This window comes from Pempheris klunzingeri, chromosome 19 (assembly GCF_042242105.1).
Source record: "Pempheris klunzingeri isolate RE-2024b chromosome 19, fPemKlu1.hap1, whole genome shotgun sequence".
In the NCBI taxonomy this organism is placed as follows: Eukaryota; Metazoa; Chordata; class Actinopteri; order Acropomatiformes; family Pempheridae; genus Pempheris; species Pempheris klunzingeri.
Window position 1 is genome coordinate 2828250 of NC_092030.1, and position 24797 is coordinate 2853046.

Here is a 24797-nt window from a genome sequence, read left to right on the forward strand (position 1 = left end):
ATCTCGTGTTAAAATGGAAGGAGCGTTGGCTGGTTTCTGAACTTTAAAAAGTTTTTCTTTCAGTCTTTCAGTTCTGAATCAGGCACCGTGATGCTTCTCACCTCCCCGCCTTGGAAGCATGTTCATACTGCAGCGGTCAGTGAGACTGACAGCTCCTCCAGCCAATGAGAGCCCAGTCTGTGCTCAGTTAGTTTGTGGGGAGTGGGAGGCCGTGATTCACCATCCATCAGCAGCCGGGGGAGGTCGTGATGGGGCTGTGGTGCAGGTAGGCGGGGTTCACCACAGAAACTGGGAAGTTGAAAATGAATGGGGAGGTGGGCGTGGCCGCCGTCGCAGTGGTGGTCGCAGAAGACTTGGGTCCCAGCAGCGGGCTCGCTGTGGCGGCCGCCTCAGCGGCACATGACGTGGCGAGGAGCTGCGACTCGAACTGCAGCAGCTGGCCCATGAAACTGAAGTTGGGGGAGATGATGCTGCGTCTCCGGCGCACAAACTCGAAGGCTTCGTCCAGACGCACGCGTTTCCTCTTCATCAGATAGGCCAGGCAGATGGTGGCGGAGCGGGAGATGCCTGCTTGACAATGGACCAGCACTCGACCACTGGAGTCCCGTACTGAATCTGAGGAGAGAGGGGTCAGAGGTCAGAGGTTTCCATAGCAATAAACATAATTCAGTTTTCATAGGCTACTACAAACATCCCAAGACTGAGACATCCTCATTGGATGGATCACCGTGGACATGGTCCAGATGTCCACGCTTCCCTAATGACTCTGGCATCCTCTGAATCTTCCTCTGGTGCCATCAACAGTTTTTCTGTGTGTACACCGTTGGCCTTAACAAACAAACTGTCACCCTCAGTGTAAAAATAAAAGTCTCTTAAGCACAGCAGACATACAGTGATGCTTTGCCACAAGTTCTTTTCATTTCCTTTTCATTTCCCTTCTCTGTGCAGTCAAACCAGTAACTAACCTCAAAGTAAGAAAGCTGCAAATCACATTCAACTGAAACACAGAAGTGCAAAAGTTTGAGTCATCAGCCTCACTGACACTTCCTCCCATCCTATTTATGCCTCTGCCTCTTTCAGTATATTTAGAAGCTAGACATTACTTCGCTGCTGTTGATAACAAGATTTAGGTAATAGCTTGATTAAAGCGTTTAAAGTAACTCAATTTCCTCAGCAGTTTGAAGGATTGGTTGGGCAGTCACGTTAATGTACTGGAGCATGTGTGGCGGCCAGCAGGAAATTGGAAGAACAGAATATGAAGAACGTAATGGGGGGAATTCATTTATTGTTTTTTCATGATTCATTTAATCTGATTTTCCACCACTGCCGGCCTCGCTGCTCTTAATGCTAAATTACCGCTTTGAATAAAGTTCAAACGTCCTTTCAGAAATATTTACAGTTTTTTTTCTCTAAACGCACAGATGCTTGATTGATGACAACCGCCTCCCCCACCTCTCAACCTTTGTCTCGCTTTTCAGATTTTTTTTTTTTTCTCTCAAAGTCTCTCTTTCACACACAAAACGACAGCTTTCAGGTAACTCCACCACAGCGTCTGTTCACCCGGTAACAGCGGATGAGTCAGACTCTGGCCCCACAGCAGCTAACTATGACGCATACCAGCACCTACACACACACGTATATGCACACACATGCATATGCATACACGCATCAGAGTACACGCTCACCAACTCACACTCATAGCACGGAAAACACACACACAAAGTACGCAGCATGGATATGCAAATCGAAAGCAAATCACCTCGTCGCCTATATGAAATACACAAACACAAATGAGAAATCACGCTGCAGAGATTGATTGGAATGTTTTTTTTATGTTTTCCTTGATTGTATTACATCGTTTTGCTCTGCAGTGGATTAATCTGACTAGACTTTGGTATTTTATTCTGCTTCTGCAAAGTCTGCTGAAGATAAAATACAACTTTAGAATGACAAGCATCAGATTCCAATAAATAAACGTCTCATTTGTCATCATCTGCCTGCTCTATATGCACAGTGTTTCCGGTACATGAAAGTCTTTCCACAACAGATCTCTGAAAGTGTTTTCTGGGCTCCTGATAAGAACATTTCCAGTCATTTCTGGGATTGAAGGAGAGGGCTGTTTAGTTAGCATGAACAGCGTACAAAAAATATTCAGTCTGAGGAAATGTGTCTAGACCTGCAGTGAACTGGTAAATCATTGAAGCCAGTTTTCAAGCAAAAATACCAAATATTTGATGGTTTCAATTGAACATCATTGGATTTTAGACGGAAATTCAGCCAAATTAATTTAGAAAATAAAAAATTGATTAACAAACTAATTTAACTAAAATTTGTGCTTTTAATCTAATCTAAAAATGATGTGACCTAAAAATGAACCACATAAATCACAAAACATGCTGTAGCCTGAAGGAAGCTCATTACATTTATGGTCATCCACCAAGGCAATGCATCTGTTCTGCTACAATAACACACACACACACACACACACACACACACACTGACCTATGAACTCAATAGCCTCCAGGAACCAGCAGCTGATGTCTTCTTTATGGTTGTCCTCCACAGGAATGCATTTGTACTGGTACACCCCCTCAAAGTGGTTGGGGCAGTCTGCGGACACGTTCAACAAGGCGGAGATTCCGATGCCGTCCAAGACCTCTTTCTTCGAGGCGTGGAGGGCGCTGCCAAGGTAGAGGAACGGGAGGATCTCCACTGGGCCGCCCTGGACAGATGGCAGGATGATGATTAATAAATTATTTCTTAATAAATCAGCCATGAAGACACAGATTTCCGGTTCTGAGGCAGTTTGTTCATTGAGTTATTACATATTAGGGCTGCATCTGTCGATTATTTTCTCGATTTATCAACAGATTCCTTAACAACCAAAACAACCCAAAGACATTCAGTTTAGTGTCAGACAGAAGTAAAGATACCAGGAAATATTAACATTTAAGAAGCTGGAATAGAATTAATCAGAACGATTAAAGGATTATCAAATAGTTGGCAATTAATCAGTTCATTGCTGCGGCTCAGTTACGTATAGAAACATCTCCTGACCCAACCTAACTTGGACAGCCACGCTCGACATAATTTACTTAAATGAAGACCAGCTTACATGATAAGACAAAGAATTCACTGTGTCAGTGTGCAGCAGAGGCCAGATACCAGATGACTTCAGTGTAAGCGTGACCTCGCTTAAATATTTCATTAATGACATTAGGCATGCTTATCATCGGACAGAGGTGCCTTATTATCTGTGTGATTAATGCAGGGTCATTCGATATGGACCATTTAGTTTGTACGTTTCTATTCCAGGCCAAGTTATTTCCTCACATTGAAACACATCCCGCTGACGGAGTCGTGTGTCTGATGAAGGACTAAACTCTAAACATGTTCAACCATAGAAATCAGTGGAAATATTAGCATGCTTTAGATTCATCAGTAAGTGCTACAGATCTTGTCTCTCATGCTTCGTTGAGGACGCCTTGTGCTTTTTCTGTGATCACACTTTGTAAGTGGAAAAACCAGTTCTGAGAAAAACATGCTCCACAGCAGCTTTTCTTCAAAAAGTCTGTTTTACTCAGTGCCATGTGTTTGCAGCTGCTACAGAGTGAGCAAAAGTGCAGTTCAACACAGTGTACAGTACATACAGTACATACAGTCACGCACTGAGGCTTTTTAAATTTCCTGGATAAAAAGAAAGTATCTGATGGAACATAAAAATGTAAATATGTGTTTGTCTCTTCTAGTTTTGCTCTGGTTAACATTTAAATGCCATTTAAAACATAAAGCATCCATAATAACTACAGTAGCATCTTATAAAGAGGAAATATTTTCACTGAACATATTATACATTTGTAAAATATTCTACTCTGTACTACATGTCCTGTGTCCTGATGCGTACGTGTACCAATCCCATCGTGGGCTTGTTTTTTTTTTTTTTATTCTGAACACATCTCAAAGCATATCCTAATGTAAGAGTGGGAGTATTGTTTTCCCCTTCACTGGATCGGAGGGGTCAGCCGGTTGGCAGTCTATACCGGTAGTGAGACTTATCGACGAGGGCTCTGTCTGTTTATGTCACTGCCGCTGACGACCTCGGTACTGACACAGCGTCAGGAAATGATCAATACTGCTAAGAGATGTAATGTGAGGAGGGGGGTGGAGGGGGAGAGGAAAATAGAGAGTGAGATACCCAACTAGCTGTTCTACCCAGTCCATCGTTTCTATGCTGCAACAGGAAGCTACAATATTCCTGGGATAAAAACTCCACCTGGCAGTGTGGCACAGACTATCAAGCGTTTTCTTTGAAACCAGACAGAGGCTGGATTGTCTGCATCCCTCTCTGCTCATGCGTTCCAGAGGAATTAAACCCACGCCACATGTGACTGTGAACATTGTATAAAATCTCCACAGCAGATCACTGACCAACAAAACGAGGCCACCCGGATCACAGGAAGTGACACAGAGGGGAATCAGCGGTGAACTACGACCTCCAGTGCAGCCTGTCATAAGACGAACACCTCATCCAAACAAAAAGCGGATTTTCAGAAAATGTTCACGTCTGTTTGTGTTGTTTTTTTGGAACATGATCTTCAGACGGGTGAGACAGGTTTGTGTCCACACTGGCACTAGTTTACCTGCACTGGATGGGAAGTGCAGTTAAATGAATGTGGGAAAGTGAACAACAGTTAAGCTGCAGTGCAAATAACTTCCAGTGTTTGCACACGACATGCCCTGTTGACTTTCACAGGATAAAAAGAGGAAACAGCTGATTAGCCTGTTAGTTGACTGTCAGGACATTAATAAATTCCCATTCTGATAAAGCATTAACAGTTTTACTGACTAAGTAAACAAATCTATTGCTTCTAGATCTGGTCGGATTTGTCATTTGTCAGGTGTTTGTCATTATTTTTCACAATTATGAAAGACAACTCGCATTAATTGCAGCCTTAACAACTGGCTGCACTCACACACTCAGTGACATGTGACCTACATCAGGTTGACACCGATGAATAGTGTTCCACTTCTCAGGCTGAAAAGATGCTTGAGGTTAAAATGCGGCTGCGTTTGCTGGGTTTTACCTGGTCATGGTGTGGTGTCCCACAGGACGAGCAGGCCGAGTCGATGCTGGACTGGCTGGTGAGCGACGGTAAGGTTTTGGTCTTTAGACAATACTCTGGGTACTCTGCGAAAAATCTGTCGTATCCACCTGCAGAAGAGACGTCACGATCAGGTTTGATGCATCAAATGTCGCGCTTTGCACAATATAGTAGTACAAATATAGTAAAACAAAAAAGGAGTTTCATTCCTGACTGGACATCCCACACAGACATTAAGATCCTCCAGGAACATTACAGAAATAGAGATATTTGCATTTAACACCACAGAAGCATGTGACCCCACATTAACATCCCAGAACAATGTGCACCAGGATTTACTCCTCTACATTTAGTGAGCCTGACATAGCCGACCCCTGACCTACTGTCTGGATTTGAAAACAATTTCATCATCCTGTTGCTTTTTATATACATCTGCAGGTTGACCACTGCCCTCTGCACCTCAGGGATCATCTCAGATTAACTGGGAAATGTCATCTTTTATAAGCCACAGTACGTACATACGCTCCTGTGCTTCAAGGCGCCTGCGTCATTAGGATGCACAAGAAAAAGAATGCGCCACAGCTTGCAGCTTGCAGCAGCTTTGGTTTTCAGATTTCCTGCAGTCTAAATATAGTCTGGTAGGTAAATCGCGTGTTGATTTTAGATTTTACAGCTCCCCGTTGGTGATTTACCCAAAGCGGAGTGTTTCTGAAAGGATCATGTGTGTCCTGTAAGTCCCTCCGGTTTGATGTGGCTTCTACGCATCAGCATTACCTCATTCACTCAGCTCACGGCCATTGGTCTGTGTGTGAATGTGTGTGGCTGTGAGTGACTGAGTGAGTGTGTGTATTGTAAAAAACACCAGAGCATAAAGATAGAGCAGGCACAGTGAGCAGGATATTTCAACCTCGGGTTTATAGTGTGCAGCCACAAAAACAATATTCAGTGTCTTTATGTGGGCAGGGAAGTCATATTGATTGAAAAATAAGATGAGCAAAGCTGCAGAGTATTATTATTAGTGTTATTATTGCTGGCTGTGATTGTCGTAGGTGAACATTATCATTAAGAAATACCATAATCTTTCAATTAAATGTGCCTTTATGAAGACTCAAGAAGCCCAATTTAAAAAAAAGGCTGAATTTAACAAAGAAACAAACATTATTTATGTTGCCATTATTGAATGAGAATCACATGAATCTATGACATTTGTAATTTCTATTATGGCTGTAATCATCATTGTTATTTACCGCCTACATTAGGCAAAGGCTGCATCACAGAATAAACGACCATTCATCAGTAACATTCAATTAAATGCTTCAATGGAGCTGAAATCTAAAGCCCACACTGGAGCTGCATGCCGCAGTTGACCCATATAGAGGCTGGGTGTAATACTGAGCCCATATTTACCTTTGAGCAGGTACGTGCTGGTGTCTGGGGAGTCCCTGCACAGCGCGTTCAGCACCAGAGCCAGAGTGCTGTCCTCCTTCACCGTCTCCGAGTCCGGCGTCCTCTCATCGTACAGCACCACGGCGGAGTACATCCCGGAGCGCAGGCGGCCCCGGACCTCCTCGTCCCCGGCCAGTATCTGGTCCAGGCTCAGCACGGAGCCCTTGGCTCTGCGGCGGACGATGGTGTTACAGCGGGCGTTGACGGCGCCGCGGATGTGGCCCGCGTTGAACGCGAGGAAGGAGCGGCAGTCCAGCACCAGGCACTTGGCGCTGTCGTCCTTCAGGAGCCGCTTCAGCACCGGGCAGTCCATCTCGCTCAGGTCCTCCATCGCACGTCGTTTCAGGCTGCGTGCGTAGGCTTCACTGTCGCTCACCTCCTCTCCGAGCTTCTGCGCCCCCACCGCCCTCCACACCGGGAGAAGGCACACGGACCCCGCGGAGGATTCCCTCAGCGCCTCGGCTAAGCGCATTGTACCCGCACTACTCTTCTCACTCAGTCCGGTCACCTCTTCCTCTCCTCCTCTCCCTCTCCGAGTGCTCCTCCTCGGGATTGTTTCTCTTTTTTTCCTTTTTTTATGAATGGGTGCATCGCGTCACGGCGGAGGTGACGTCAACCCGCGGCAGCCAATCACGAAGCGTCCACTTCCCCGTCCCCCTTTCCTCATCTGCCGTTCATTCATAAAAAAAAAGACAGACATCAATGAAACGAGAGGCGATGGGGATGGAGATTAGAGTCCGTGAGGCGTACAGTGGAGTCTGGCACCAGCCATGCCTTAACCAGCTCATGGCCACATCCCAATAATGGCTTCTTATGATGAGATAAAGGGTCACATTGATAGAAAAACCAGCACAGTTTAAGTGAAACCAGATGTGTTGTGTCTTATTGCCGTCTTACCTGCATTGACAAGTATTGTTTATGATAAAAGTGAATCAAATGACTGTATTTTCAGTTTGACCTTCTAATTCAACCGCTCACCATTCATGGCACCATAAACCCACCGTGTGCTCCCACAAAGAGACGGATATTTACATCATTTGGCCAGAAATGCACCTGCAAGCAAATGTTCATGTTGTTTTCACTGGATGCTTTTTACATGTTAGAGACTTTATCAGTGACGTGTCTTGTATTAACATGTTTCTGCCTCCAGTGGACAAAAACATAGTGATGCAGCTTTAAGGTCGTTTCACTTCTTCTGTTTTATACATTTTATTTGGCATTCAAATGAAATGCCAAAGCTTTGATTGCTTTAAGTTCTAATGGTATTATTTCACATTTCATTCAGATATTAGCATTTTGAATTATTTGGCTTAAACTTTATGGTATTTCATTTTCATTGAAGGCTCCGTACCATTACTTCATCTATAGATATTTAAGCCTGGTTGTGATATAATGTGCTGAGAAATGAGCTGGACTGCGGGCGGATGTGCTTACGCATGTGCACACACAAACATTTGAGTGTGTGTGTGTGTCTGTGTGTGTGCATGCATCTGAGTGTGCATCTGTGTGTGTGGGTGTGTAATCCTACAAGCGGAAACATAATTTGCATCTTCTATCACACAGCTTTAGCGAGCGTGCTCAGGTATTTGCATGTTGATCTCATTTCCATGGTTACGAGAGGAAAGCGAACAGCGAGGCAGCAGATGAGAGGAGGAAAACGCACACACACACACACCCAGACACAAACTGAGTGGCAGACGCTCCAACCGAAACAGACAGACAGACAAACAAACTACATAAAGAACTGATCACTTTCAGATGCTCTTGTTTTGAATGGGTTGATGTGGGAAAACAACACATGGGCCTATGGATCTGTGACCTGGTTTATTTCTGATGAAGATTTAAAAAACTGGAGTCATACGAGTATAAACTGACATTTTTAAATGACACTAAGCTGACAATCAGAATCAGGAGCTGCCTGCTGCCAAACAACAGTAAGCAAAACTCAGAGGAGAAAATGTAGCAGCCAGTTCATGGAAACTGAAGCAAATGTTTTTATTCTTTCTTTCTTTCTACTATATATATATTACCTGGAGTTACTGACCATGAGAATATAACCTTTAGATGCAGTAGAGTGCTTCTACAATTTAGTTTTGTACAATGTCATGCAGATGCAGAGATATCGTCATATTTAGTTTCTGGGGTGGGTAAACCTACAAAAACACTGAATCCTACATTTCCCATAATGCAACTCAATTGCATCTTACATTACACCTTCACTGTCCACGTCTTTCAAGCTTGACATTTGGTTGAAATGCAGAAGTTCTGTTATAAATTTGAAGTCCAAGCAGAAATAACTCCCTTTTTTCCTTCTTATTTTCTCAGACTCGATAAAAAAGATGAGATAAACTGGTTTTCATGTGTCATGTGTGGCTGCAAAGGCAACATAATCACTCTCATCAGCTCATGCTGTGACCCCTGTGTCCTGCATTGAAGCATCTGTAAATGTTTTTCATGTATTCAGTGTTTTTGTCATTTGTCTGCAGACTCATATACCTCTGGATCAGATTTTGTACAACATATCCATGTTGTCCAAATCATAAATGGAACAAAAGTGATTTCATTGCAGAAAAATCAGAATTGGGACACTATGAACCGTAATGCAAATGTGCAGTACATCCACTCTGTTATTCTGTGTGCGTGTGAATGTGTTTATGGTGTTCGCAGCGTGTGAACATGAAGTGCACATAGTTGACAGAAGCACTGCAGCAAAAATGAAAGGACCTTGAGCGTTAAGACAGTGAGGTGAGATGGAAGACGAGACATGAGAGATGAAGGATGAGAAAGCGGGAGAGGGAGGACGGGAGGCGAGGGACGGGCGATTGAGTAAGAAAAAAGAGGTGATTACTTGTGCTGGATTGCAGCCTCTGGTTTAGCACACGCTCATAGACACCACGCTGCATTACTACCAACCCTAAACAATGCCTCACGCAGGCGGGATGGTGCTGCTGCCGTAGCAACAAGGGAGAGGTGTGGGAGGGCGGAGACAGCAGGCAGGGGGCTGCGAGGGGATTGGCCGGAAACTGACTCCGCACTGATGTCATCCCTCCCTCCCTCTGCTCTCCCCTGTCCATCCATTCATCCCCTCACATCCCTCGCCTGCATGCCGTCATCCGCAAAATACAGTGGATGGGAGAGAGGAAGAGAAGATGTTTTGAATATGAGCTTTGCACACATCAATATCGTCCTTTTACTCCATTGTCTTCCCTCTAATCCCTCACTCTGTGGTGACCTCTTCCCCCTCATCATCCTTTTCTCTTTTTTCTGTTTTCCCTTATTTACAGGGACAAACTAAAGGTAATACAACATTTATGTGGAGTTAGCTAAAGGGTCTTTTCTCATCTTAAGACACTAGACTGATGTGAGACAGCACACAAAACAGGGGATGCTAATGCAACAACTAAAACATGCAACACAGAGGCACAATGTTCAGTACACACATGCAAAAACAACGACACAGAGTGACTGCAGGTGATGACAGCGAGGTGACGACAAACTCTGTGGCTCAGCTGGTGGAGCAGGTCGTCCATTACATGGTTGGTGGTTCGATCCTCGGCTGCTGATGTCAGATACACTTGACAAATCACAAATTTGAGCAGATGGAGGACAAAGGACAAACAACACAATAAGGTGTTTTGCAGCACCAGAGGAACTTCAACGCTGCGTGACATGTCCACACGTAGAGGTGTGTACACACACCAGGCCATCACTTTGCATTGGCGTGTGTGTGCAGGCTTATTGTACAGGTATGAGCCATATTAATACAGTCCGTTTAGTGTTTTTACTGTTCATCACTGTCTGCTTTTATTGTTAATGCAAACATAAACTACTAGTTACTTTCAGAGACGTTTTCTGAAATAGACTTATTTGCTTTCCTGTTGAGAGTTAGATGAGAAGACTGACACCACTCTCATGTCTGTACACTCAATGTGAAGCTACAGCCGCCAGCAGCTGGTTAACTTATCTTAGCAATAAGTATGGAAGCAGGGGGAACCAGCTATCCTGGCTCCGTCCAAAGGTCACAATGTATCACACAGTATTTTCTTACAGACGAATTGTGATTTTACAAGGAGTCATGGTCCAGACCATTTCTTGGCAGATTTTGTGTGGATTAAGCAAACAAGATGTTAATTAGTCATTTTTTTCATACATTGACAGTGTAAGGCTAGCTGTTTACCCCTGTTTCCAGTCTTTATGCTAAGCTAAGCTAACCAGCAGGCTGTAGCTTCAACGTGAGAGTGGAATCAATGTTTTTCTCAAACTCTCTGCAAGAAAGCAAATAAGTGTATTTCTGAACACGATCCCTTTAAAAAAGCTCTAAATGAATGAAATGTAATGTAATTGTAGCATTGGCTGTATATAATGAAAGAGCAGTGAACTGCTGTTGTTTTATAATGGAAATCCTGAGCACACTGAGTGCAAATCAAGTCCACAAGGCAGGATAATTAAAACACCAACATACCATAAAACACCACAAACACACACTTGTACGAGTGTGTGTGTGTAATTCATGTGTATACGCTCCAGATCTGTCCCCCTCTCTAATCCCATAATCCAGTGGTTAAGCCTTGACTGAGGGCCGCAACATTTTCATGAATGAGTTTATGTCATTTGTCATGTGTCTGTGTGAGGCACAGAGGGGGGGGGGAGGAGGAGAGAGAGACAGTTATGTATGTAATAGAGAAAAGGAAGCTATATATGAGAGAAAAATTACAAGAGAGAAAGAGGGTGGGGGGGTAGAAGCAGGGCGAGGTGGACAGCGGAAATGAGCTTTCCACTGAAATGACCAAATCACAAAGATTGTATTTTTCCGCTCTTGTGAAATAGAAACAGCAATGAACCACATTTTGTGCTATTTTGCTTTTTGGACAAATCCATCATGAGGACCGACTCTTAGAGCACGCTGTTATGGTATTATGTGTTGCTGCTCTTCAGAAAGATATGCAACAGGTGTCAGACACGTATTAAAAAGCTAACCCTACAATCAGAATTATACTGAATGCAGTGGCATTGAGTATAATTCTGCTTGTCCTCCACACGTGCTCTCAAGCTCAAGTATCTCACGTGCTCTCAAGCTCAGTATCTCCATGCTGCACCCTCGGGAGCAGTTAGTCATCTTTTGAAGCAACCAATGTAAATGAGCTGCTAATTTTACAGGCTTCCCGTAGATCTTACTGCAGTAGCTGATGTGCTCGCTAACGTTTGCGGAGTAAAAACATCACTATGAGGATAACTTTACCGTATCTAAAATGTAGCAAGGTGACAGTCACCATTACCTGAATGGTCCTAAAGCCAACGCCTCTCTGTGAAGTCGCTGTTATTGATATGTATTTTTTATAACAGTACTGATATCTTTGAGTTCCTGCTTTTTATAGAAGAAAATTCTGATTTCAATTATATATTTATATGAAGGATATTTAGATTTCTGCTGCCCCTTTTTGTCACTTCAATGTTTTGCGGTTGTCTGTCAATGATTGTTGTTGCTCTGATATCTGCTGCCTTTCACATGCAGTTTAGCGCTGGAACGCTGGAGTTTTTGGGTTGATGAGTTTGTGTAGAGCTGTTTGTGGAGAGACTGTGAGTTAATGAGTAATGAGCTGCTTATCCTCATTTCAGTGGACCGACTTTCTGAACACACATACATACACACGAATGTAAGGTCATTGCACTGAATCCCTTCTTGTCTGACCCTCACATGTCAACCTAGTGAACCCGAGGCTGCAGACACACACACACACACACACGTGCCTTATTGCCTCTTTACTCCCACTAGTTATTGTTAATGGGAACTGTGAGTTTCTTATTTGGTTGTGGTGCTGCCTACTTCCTCCACAGTGCAAACACTGCACTGTTTGACAATCCTTGACTTCTGACATGGACGAGCAATTTGTGAAATATACTTGTTTTTCAATTTGAATCTTTATATTCAACTAAGAAAGTTGATTAAAAACAATTACTACAATTTTTAATAATGAGCTGACAAGAAGAAGAAGCTGTAACTTCATATTGGGAAAAAGAAAAGAAACAAATAATGGGATAAACCCTTATGATGAATGGAGAAATAATTGAAAAGTAGTGTTAAGAGAGCTACTGTTGAAGTTGAACCTTTAATAAGACTCTGGTAGGTGGATTTGTTACCCTTGCACAGAGCCAAGCTAGCTGTTTCCCTGTTTGCAGTTTTTATGCCACACTGACCTCAGCACATGCTGGCTGAGACAGTGGGTCAGTTTTCAGATCAATGAATCAAATAACCGTGTTTCCCAAAATGTTGAACGGTTCCTTTAACGTTAATACTGACCTCTGCAGCGCCCTTAACGCCACATGATAAGCTATTAGCACTGTGAGGAGCCCAATCAACTCTTCTTATGTCCACAGAAACCAATTAGAACAAATAATAAAAGGACACTACAGACTAACAATGAACTCTAACTGAAAATGCACATTACATGACGAACGCCTGTGCTTGTCGTGGAGAATTGTTTTTACAGTGGCATGACATTTTCAACCCAAATTGCGGCAAATAAACTTAAAATGCGAGTGGCATTACAGTGTATATAGTCTTTTTTCTGTCTTGTCTCTGTGTTTTTCTCTGTCGCTCTTAAAAAAAACACTTATTCCTCATTCAAATTGAGTGTTTTGAATAGTCAAATCAGCACAGGATGAAACGGTGAGATCATATTCAAACCTATTCATATTTTACTCAAACATCCGTAACCCAGGGGCATGTACGCAGCTGAACATTGCTGTTACGCCTCCAACGTTCACACTATGTTTTTAAACCATGCAGCTAATACAAATATTGTTTTAATTAATGAGTGTAGTAGAGAAGTTCATGATCGTAGCCTGGAGGTAGCAACGGTTTTTAAAGCACCTTCCTTGCATGAATACTGTCTCACAGCTTGAGTCCAGACAGCTTGTTTTAATATTTGGCAATCTGAGTAATGTCCACTGGCTGGTAAAGAGAAAGAGAAAGGTGAAGGTACAAGGAGTTATCATACTCGGATGGCATGATAATGTGAAACTGTGCCCAGCAGAATTTTGCATCACTTAATGTTCAAGTTAATACCCGGCAACACCAGACACTGGCACAGCAAAATTCTTCCACGTTTTCTTCACAAAATATGTTATTATAGAAGTTTGGTGACATAAATGGGGATTCTCCTACATGTTATAAGTGTATGACAACATTACAGAGAGGATCCCTACAGAGACAAACCTGTAAGATTCAACACCACCAGACTCCATTGACAAAAACCATCATTTTACCTTGCAGAACATGGGACTTGCCAATCAACTGCTGCCACATTCGGTTAGTTTACTTGTGTTACTGTATGACTTTGGTGTTTTAAAGGGTTAGTTTGGATCCAGCAACAAATATGTCTCATATATTTATTGATTTTTTACCAGTGCCAACAAAATAGCATTCAATTAAGGAAAAAATCATTAAATGTGTGGATTAATAGTAGACGAGACAGTTACATTAGACACACACACAAAATGCAGTCAAGTAAGACAAAACATAAAATAACTGACAGCTTGCTCATGTTAGTATAATTCTGGGGGCAAATGTGTCCATGTGTAGATCTGTTCAAGGGAGAAAAGTAAGTTTTGGGGACAATTATTAACCCATAATGACCTCTTATTAGACCCAAGTGTCATTTATTTCCCTTTTTTTGAAAATTATGTTCACATTATTTGTCCCCACATAGCTCCTCTGTGTGTTTGAGAATGAAAATATGAATTAAGACTATAAGGAGGATTATCTGCAGGTCTAAAGCAGGCGGAACTAAAGCACAACTTGTGCGTGCGTCTGACACATGAGCAGAGCAGACATGGGGATTAAAGACAGGAAACAGACTGGTGTTGCATTGAAACCCTTTCCACATCCGTACACAAACACACACACACACACACACACACACACACACTCTTATGTGCCTCTCTCCTGCGGTTTGTCAGTGAAACATACATTTGACTTGTGAATCTGGATGCAATGATTTTATATTTTGCTCTTGCTAACGTGCACCTACACAGTCACCGCGGTCCCTCTGTCATCTCATGTGGCAGAAGTGCGTCTGACTTGACACACATGTTGACGTCATCAATCTGTCAGGTTTTTGTTTGAGGAGGAGTGACAGAAACAGAATCTGTGGTTACTAAGGCAACGAGTGGGGCAAATATGACTGGTGACTACAGGTAGAGACACACAAACACAGGTGTGTGTGCACACATGTACACACACACACATACAGTCATACAGCATACACACAGACAGACAAACCACGTTGAACTCATGTTGATCCGTGTCTCATGTGATGTGCTATTTTTCCAGAGAACAACACGAAGGGCAGCTGACAAGTGATGTAGGGCACAAGGAGAGGGGGGGTGCAGGAGATGAATGGGGGAGGGATGAGAGGAAGTGGAGTGTCCTTGTTAATGTGACAGTCACATTTAAGTGATTGAATTTCCTCTATGAGTGTGTGTGTGTGTGTGTGTGTGTGTGTGTGGATGAGTGTATAGTCAATTGACCAATTGCTTGACAGCCAACATGGCTAAAGTTACACAACAGACAATGAAACATTTCCTTCCTTGCCCCCCTCTGTGCCTGCAAGACGCTCGAAATGAAACTCGAGGTGTTGTCACAATCTGCCACAGTGCAGCACGACTGATTCATATTAAGTACAGTGTGTTGTAGCGTTTGCTAAGTTCTCTCTTCCTGCTTGTTTCCTACTCTCATGCTGTACTCTGCTGTAAGGACACCGAGCAGTGAAGTCGAGGTAGAGTGTAAGATGTAGATTTTGCTCAGTTATGTAATTCTAAATATGCAGTTTTTGCTGTTTTACTTCTGTCTGTAACTCAAATAGTTCCGTTCAGTAAAAGACTAAGATGTACATATCTTTTGTCAGAAGAAAACAACCGTTAACATATTTAATACATTCTAGGAGAACTGAATCCGGCAGAATGGTACTGGCTGGAAAACTGAAATGGTCCAATAACGTTACAACACTTGAGCACTGAAAAGCAAACACAATGTTGCCTCAAGGAAAACCAACAGTGGCAGTCATGTATGAACCTGCTAACAATAGCTTGCTAACAGAACTAACCTGCCAGCTGCTGCCCACGGACACGGTGTGGGTGGACACGATGGATCAAACAAAAACCTCCTGTACTCTTCTGTTCTACATTGTTATAAATACATTCAAGGGTTGCAGATTTGAGAATTTGTTTACATTAGTTGCTCATCAGTAAATGCAGGTGCATTCAACATCCAGCAAACATAAACGCCATCATATCTTCTTGTTGACGTACTTACAACTGATCACTGAACAAACTGTGATATAGTTCATTTTTCCAGGGAAAGCCACTGGTTCTCTGGTTTGGAAATTGACTTATGACATCTGGGGAACGAATGAATGACTGAATGATTAATGAAGGCAGCATTTATCACCAACACTCCCTATCCAAATAGTGAATGTTCCTTATAACAATGAGTATCTCCATCTGTGTGGGGTGCTCCCTAAGATGGGAGTGTTTCTAAATAAAGAAAAAGAACTTTGCAAAGAGCAACCTTATTGTGGTCATAGCATAGGAAAGTACTGGTGTGAACACTTGGAACGATAATACACTGTGAAGACGGAGGCGAGTGCTGTGCACTCAAGCATTTTATTTTTGATTCTGTGAATCAACGTTTCAGCATGCACTGCCTTCTTCAGGATAAAAAAAACAAACACACAGATCATCTGAGGTGCACACAGCTTCAGTCCTGTAAATCATCTGTTCTATTTCACTGGTATTAAATGGGTGACATTTCCCAGGATGTTTAGGATAAAACATTGCTCTTTCTTTATGTAAATATTGTGTGTGTGTGTGTGTGTGTATGTAGGGTGCATGTTTCTGTGTAGAAGTTATATAGTTTTATATTATTATATTTTTAATGAGCAAATAAACACATCTTACTTGCCGTTCATTAAATATGTGGATGGATGAATAAGTTTCCTGTATTAAAGCACAGGTACTACAATACTACTATACTACAATGATGGCTGAATTCCATTTAGCTGTGTCATTTTCAGGGTGATGCTGTTGTGTATGACATTTTAGTTTTTTAACTTTACGATGTGGACGTGCTCATGTTTCTGATTTAGGTTTTGCAGTGAAATAGCAATCACAAAGATCACAGGTAACAGCAACGTCACAATTTCAGCAAATTAGATTCTCATTCTTTTCACTTGAACACTTCTTCTTCTCTGGTAGAGTAACTCCAAACCAGACCACTAAATATCATCAGATTTCAGATGGGAGGGTGAAGCCACATTTACTGCACCTCTACTGATCCACACATCCACATTGACTTTGCCATGGATGTCCATCACCTGTTTATGCTGCCCGTGCCCTTTGCTTCAACATGCTGTGCATAACCCTCGGTAAAGAGCAACTTTTCGACAACATTCACAGGAGTTGGGCTTTCACAGGAACTTACATAATTTTGAGGGCGGCCCCTTTTCTAGGAACCAAAGATAGTTTGAGTGATTTTATTTTTGAGAGATGACGGTATTATCCATATCACATATATCCCACTAACCAGCTCCCACTCTAGCTGCAGGGGAAACGTCTCTTCTCTCAAAATGTTTCCCATGAATTATGCCTTAAGCCTGTTGCCTCAGTTACTTTAATGGCACTGAAACTTGTGGTTGCCAGGAAACACTTAGTATTATTTTGGGGATAATATTTTTGGACTCCCTTTATTTATCACATTCAAAAAGACACTGTTGTGGGCAGTCTAAATACTTAATTTAATCTTCAAACCCTGAAAATAACTAACTCCTATGAGGAGGATGAAACACTGGAAAATTCATTGGAACTCATAGTCTAACTCCTACTCATTCCACCAGTAGCAGCCAAACACTGAGCCCAGTCTGTAGTTTCTAAGGAAATGTGCTCTATATCTTCGCACCGGGTCGCCGGGATGGAGAGAGTTTCTCTGTAACTCCCCCATGTTCTAACTGCGATTGCATTCTTTAATTGTGCAAAAGCAAACATCTCCTCCTACACTCCTACTGGGACGAGATCTGTGGGAAAAAAAACACATCATGGAGGTCACAATGATGTAACTTTAAAGGGAAATTTCGCCACGTGTTATGTGGATGTCCAATCACTGTTGATAGTAAATGTGTTCTGCTCACGGAGCTGTGCCGGCAGTGTCTACATGAACCATGATGCATTGCACTGGGGCCTCTGACGCCAAACCCTGGATGTACATAAGACCCAATAGAAATTGCTCTCCTGGTGTGTATGCCAAAAAGGTTTCTTCGTTACTTCGGGGGTATGCGGCCCACTGCACGTGAACAGTAGTGTTAATCCCATCATGCCTCTGAACAGCCAGGCGACATCACAGCTGTGACACCATTCTTTATAAAGATGAAACCGCTCTGGCTTAAAGTATACAATACAAAGAGAGTGACCATGTTACAGCCGAACGTGTCCTGTCAACAGATATCTCTTTTACAATGGAGGTCTATGGAATAAATGCCCTTTGGGTCACATGGGATTTTTTTGTGGCCACTGAGAAACATTAGAAGCAAAGTTAAGCAGCGCCGCCATCTTATAATACATCCATGCATCCACCCCTCATATCATCTAATGTAGGGTATTAAGACCTGCCTCCCGGTGTCTTACCACAGAAACAATGTATGAACAGTGTGTAGTTAGGTTTATGCACCAAAACGGTTTAGGAGAAAATTATGGCATTAAAATAAGTGACCTACATAAGTTAAGTTACATTATGTAAGTTAAACACATCCAACTTTTGGTTTCACACACGAAGTTCATCCACCACCAAGATCCCCCCCCCACACTATACTGTGTTTCCAGGGAATTCATGTCTCCACCATGACAAAGAATCCCACTTGACTTTCCATTAACATTTTTCTGTTGTGCCGGCAGGTAATTTTTCACTCCACCACCAAGTCATGTGGTGTTATGAGGTTGTGATCATTTCACTAAGTCAGTCGGGAAGTACACTCTAGCTGAGACACTTGAACATGATAAAATCTACTTGCTGCAACATTTCCAATCCACTCCATGAAACGGGGCAACGCATTCAAGTATTCAGTGCTCCAGTGAATTGTATGCTCTGCCGTGTTAGCTCCTGCATTGCTCACTGGGAAACAGCTAACGTTAGTATGCTATAACCCACACCCAGTCCCCTGAGGGAAAGCTAGCATCATCACTCCCCTGTCCTTACAGGGTGTGGCAAGGTCAAATATTGACTGTGCATATTCTGCATATAATTATACACTCCATGACTCACCTGATGTAAATAAGGGACATTTTAAAGGCAAAGATTGCAGTAAACTAAAAATGATGCATGACTATTACCTGCTTCAAAACTCTGCATCATTCTATTACTTCACATTGGGATCGGATGTAACCCGAAATATTCTGTTTGACTACTAGTTAGCTGCGTGTGAATCATAGTCAGGAGTGAAAGGGAGACTACTGGAAAAGTGGCCTGACCTCTTAATTCAAACTGTGTGAGCACGGCTAAAGCTGTAGAAGAAACAGGCCTGCTATTGTTGTCTCTATATCTGAGCGTGTTGGGACGCCAGCTTTCCTAACAGCTGAGGATAAACATACTGAGCTCTGTAACACCAAGCAAACGGCACAGATTGCAGTTAAGAATGCAGTGTGTCTGGACAGCACCCTGGGCTGCTGGACTGTGTGTTTGCACAAGTGTGGATGACAGGGCCTGACCAAAATTTATGATATTTTTCAGTAATTTAATCCAGGGAGTGGAAGTTAGCTGTCCGGTTTGTCTTAAAGGGAACTTGCAAATGAAAATCACAATGCTTATAATATGTGTCATACATATTGATTGAGTGAGAGACGCCTGTTCCCAACAGTGGGGTTACGTTCCGATCAAAAATATTTGATATTTGATACAGAATCATAAATGTAACTAAAGTTTGATTTTAACCAGGAACAATCTGATCAAACAAGAAGTAAATCATAATATCCAGCATTACCCAACAGGTGAAATCCCATTGTGACACAACTACAACACTATTTACATAGTGTAGGGTTAAAGCAGGGTATATATTTACCTCACACATGCACCTTGTAACCTTCACCCCAAACCTAAAACACATTCAGCTTCATTTTCAGTGGCAAAACAAGTTTTATTTACTTACAACCAAAACTTTTACCCCCATGCTGTGTTGGATATGGTCGTGGATGCTGCCATCCATGAAACCCAGATAAGCTCCGGTGAACAAACATACCAACAGCAGCTTAAAGGATAAGGCTGCAATTTTTCTATACTTTCTTGTTGTAATCAAATCTCATGAAAACATCAAAAGTAGCAGTGTGTTCGTATGTCTCTCAATACTTCACCTGTCAGTGGCTCACAGCCCAAAATCCATCAGTTCCTACTGAAGATATAAATCTTTAAAAACGAGTCTTACTTGCATTTTAAAAAAGGTTCAACCCTGAAACTGTACAAATGCTACTCAAAGCAGTGCATTTTGAGGGACTATTTTCAGAGGTGGATTAATACACCTTTTGTAGGCTGAGGTTTATTTTGAGGCGTGGGATTTGCCTCAAAATAAACCTCATGTTCTGTAACGGTGGAACAGTGCAACGGTGTGACTCACTCATGTTTCTAACAGTTTGTGGACACAGAGGATGATCAGTTTGTGTTGCTTTATGTCTTGTCATGCATTTATTAACAAAAAGACTATGTGGAAATGACTAAATAAAATGTCTGACATGCAACAGGTCAAATTCAAACAAGCTGAGAAGATGTTCGGCTTGATAGCTCTTAGATTCTGGCTGTACTCTCCCTCCCCCTGGACACCTTCTTTCCTCTCGTCATCTCATTCCTTCCATCCCTCTTCCCTCAATTCAACCTCCTCCCGAGCGGATGTCACCGGAGACAGAGCCATTTCCCCAGCAGCTAAAAACAGGTCAAGTGTTGTTCCGTGATGTCGAAATTAATGACTGCAGTCCGAGAGGAGGGCAGATGGACGGGAGCCATATGAGAGACAGAAGAGGAGGACGAGTGGGTGAAAGTGTTTAAAAGACAGTGAGAGAGTGTGTCAATTGGAGAGGGAGGATGGAGTTTGGAGAGGGATGCTTTTACTCGACTGTGCTCGCAGCCACTCATCTGACTCCCCTGTTTCTTCTCCATCTCTCACATTAGAATGGCGGCATCATGGAACGACACTTGCTTTTAATTTTGAAATTATAATGAGAGTCACAAGAGCACAACAGCTGGCCCTGAAATAGTCTTTATGCGTAGTAAGCTCTTGAGTTACTTCGGTGTCAGAGGCATCCGTCTATGCAAATGTATTTAAGAGGTCTAAAAGTAGCACTTAGTCTACATTTGTTTTACTGAACCGAAATTATTTCTGTGGTTTTAGTTTTTATTGTGTGTGAATAAAGCATTTGAGTATCTATGAGTCATAAGTAATATAGCTTAGAATATAAGTAATACATTCGGAATCAAGGACTCAAGAGATTTTCATTAACATTATTTTACATCTGTTTACCATCTACTCACTTTTTAAGAGGGTAGCAGAAAAGTTAATCATTTTTCAAACAGGAAATGGACAATGACTTAATATACTGAGTTATTGCTAAAGCTGCTAGTATTTAAGTGAAACTGTGTTTCACTGGTGTTGTGGACACACTTGTAAGAGGACATTACTGCAAAACAGCACAGCTACAAAAAATGGTTTTGGCGACGGAGAGCGACAGAAAAATGTGGGGAAAATACAAATGGGCTCCTGCATGCTAGCAAGTGGTCCAAGGTCAGTCGGTTAACCTCTTCAGTCCAGAGCAGAATATCTAAAATACCTTTGGATTGCCATGAAGTGTAATGCAGACACGTTTGTTTCCCTCAGGATTGAATGGTGAAAAAAACATAATAAATGTAGTTCAAGATCTTCCTTATTCTACCATGAAGGCCATTCACTCTGTGATGTCAGTGCGCCCGCTGAGGACTTAACTATAGATTGTACGCTGTGTCCGCACATCTGTCAACTTCCTCAGCAAGTCTCAGGAAGTTCATTAATATTCTATGGAGCTGTGCGACCTGAAACTCAACCGATGTTACGGTATAACCAGGAACCGGCTGACCACTTCTCAAATTCTATCAGTGACACTTACATCAGATGATATAAGACCCTTTGCTGCGACAAATGATTATATACTTATATTTGGCAGAGTGCTCTGCTGCTCAGGGCTCCCTGGTGAATCTGAGCAGCAGCACCGCAGAGTTCAGCGGCACAAAGAAGATAAATGACACAATTAAAGAGTGCTTGATGGCACCTCAGTGACTAATGGCTTTTCCTTCCTGCTTGTCTGAGCACAGACAAACACTGTAGTAAGCAGCAAGGAGCGTGTGTGTGTGTGTGTGTGTGTGTGTGTGTGTGCTGCACTGACAGGCACATGCTTATGTGTTTATGTGAGTGTGTCTCTGTGTGTTTGTGTGTGGGCCAGAGGTTTGTAGGAGGAATTCAATTGCCAGAGACAACAAACACAATGAAACCGAGGTTACCAGGTGATATGAAGGCAACACAGAGGCTGCACAGTTTTATTGAATGATCTCAGCAACAATAATTCAACAATAATTCTTCATTGTACTGTTTTTTATGTTATGAATGAATGAATTGTGTGGTGAAGAATCAGATGTCATTCTATATCTATGCAAGAGAAATGAGTCTGCATAGATCATTCACTAAAACACCGACTTCTGTTTTGTAAGTAAGCTGCAAATGTTAGCATGTCTGGCTAAACAGCCTATGATCTATGGTAGTAATGCCAGCGTAATTTTAGTTTCAAGGCCAATGAGCTTATCATAAACTGACCAAGGAGTGTATCATAGAGTGTATTATTTAGAAATCCGAAGTGAATAACATGGAAAGTGAGTAGGAAAACAAATGCTTTTAAATTTGACTCCAAACCAACACACTCAAGTACCGACTGTGTGATCAAGAAACACAACCATCAATAGTTATGAATATTGCAAATCAACGTACACCAAAGTACTTAATATTTAATGTCCCTGGGGAAACATGTACAGAGAACAAGAGGAGTCCGAGGACAGAACCCTCATGTAATAACTTTCAAGATAGAAAGGTCATCTTGGCTAAAAATGAAGCTTATACACTTGGGAAGTTCTGTATAAACTAGTTTCTGCACACAAGTGAGGCGGTGATATTGAGCATGAAGGTAGCAGAGGACATCCTCAGGGCCGGACCCCTGGCTCCCCTCCTACAGCGTCACATTTTCTCTCTTGTTAAAGTGAAACATGCTGTTTAAAACAGGAACACTAATGTATAAATCTAATCAAATCATGTTTTTCTAGTGAGCTCGGCATCTAAACAGGAATTTTGTTAGAACGAACAACAGTCAGATTTGACACTTTCCTCATCCTGCTGTGTTGTGATATTTGGGCTGACTAGCTCTGCTCTGCTGCTTCATTTCCAGGTCTTCTACATGGACCACCGACTGGTAAAGATGTTGGCTCTTTGCCTGGGACATGCAGAGTCTTTTAGCATGATATTGTGCATGCATAGCCAAGAAATTGCACATTTCACTTGGGTTCTCATTTGTAGACGAGCCAGCTGGAACGTTTTCAACCAATTCAGGGGGACTACTATTTGTATGTGACCCAGCATGTGTGTATGGTGAAGGGGTAAGGGCCGGGGTTTTCCTGTCGTTACTTCCTGTGGTATACCCTATTAAAGGCCGACAGTACACTGGGACAGATAGGACAGTCATGTGGTAATTAGCTCTGCTCATTAAAACTGACCTCAGGCTTTGTTCTGCCATCTGGATACACTGTCCTACCTCCTGTTGTACAAGTGTGTGTGTGTGTGTGTGTGTGTGTGAGAACCCCTTTTTCTCAAAATCCTGGATGGAAAATGGTCCCACCTGTATTGTCTTTTGTTGTTTATTTGTAATTTTCTTTTCTATTGCCCTGTCCCTTCATAAAACATCATCTGGAAGACATATTTTTAAAAGTTGGCTGCACTTCTGAACATTTCACATTATAAATGTGGTGAAGGATCCTGTGCACATAATGAAAACTTGAGCTTCCAGTCACTCCTTAATGAGCTGCATTTTGACGTCGTCTACATGCCAGAAAGAGAAATTGTGCCACCTCTGCTCATCACATTCTTGAAAATCATTAATGTTACATTCACAACGGCACATTCACTAGGCCATTGTTTGTTGGCACAAGGTCACCTGATTTTTAAATCATGTTTTAAAATGTGAAGGGGTGGACGACAAGGAGACACACAGACAGTCGGTTTAGCCTGGAATGCAGCAAATATGTGAAATGCTGATCTGTTCATCTGGTGTCCTAGAGGTCTCCAGTTGTATCCCTGCAACAGGCAACGTGTCCACAGCCAATCAATTTCTTATCTGGTAAATGTGCTGTAACAGAACATCGGTAGCTGAAGGAGAATAATCTGCATGTTTTAGACTATAATCTGTTAATAAACCAAAGAATAAAATGTCAGTTTAAACAAACAAGGTATAAAGTGTTAACTAGAGAATTTAAAAAGTGATGGTACATATATTCTGTTAGCTTTGGACAGAGCTAAGCTGTTTCTCCTGTTTCCAGGCTTTATTCTAAGCTAAGCTAACGGGCTGCTGGCTGTAGCTTTATATTTAACTACAAGACATGGGAGTGATATTAATGTTCTCCTCCAACCTTAGGCAAGCAAGCTGAAAAATTAATTTTCCAAAATGATGAACTATCCCTTTTAAGTCCCTGCACTCAGCTGTGATAATAAGAAGATAACAACATCTGACATAATATTCACCAATATATTAGCAATCTATAGAAAGCTTCAGTTCTCTGCAGACATATTTCCCTCCATACGGACATGACTTAAAACCAGCAGCTGCCAGGAAGCGAGAAGCTCAAACTGCAAAATAGCGTGAATTCATGTACATGTGATTTGTAGATAATGAGCTAAAAAAGGAAAACCACGAGTATAGCACTTTAACTGTTTAGTCTGCCAGTGTCCTCTCGGTGTTTTAAACTAGATCAGAGGGCTAAAAGAGAACGAAGGAAACAATTAAACAGCACTAAGAAGTAGGCCTACACGACATGAAAAAAGCCAAAATGAATTAAACAGAGTGTCCTTAAGAGGATTCACTGTTGTAAATTGTTGTGAGTAGGAGCTGCAGCTAATGGACAAGAGCAGGGAGAGCAATGAGTCATTCCACTGT

At 42.1% G+C, this 24797-nt stretch overlaps 1 protein-coding gene across 1 annotated transcript; it reads right to left on the reverse strand.

Moving 5' to 3' along the window:
- Nucleotides 1-210: 210 nt before the first annotated feature.
- dusp4 (dual specificity phosphatase 4) lies at nucleotides 211-6922 on the reverse strand. Its single transcript, XM_070850621.1, has 4 exons — nucleotides 6510-6922; nucleotides 5085-5212; nucleotides 2503-2722; nucleotides 211-615 (listed from the first exon to the last, which is right to left on the reverse strand). The coding sequence occupies exons 1-4, from the start codon at nucleotides 6877-6879 to the stop codon at nucleotides 227-229; spliced, it is 1107 nt and encodes a 368-aa protein (XP_070706722.1). The 5' UTR covers nucleotides 6880-6922; the 3' UTR covers nucleotides 211-226.
- Between the last annotated feature and the right edge of the window lie 17875 nt (nucleotides 6923-24797).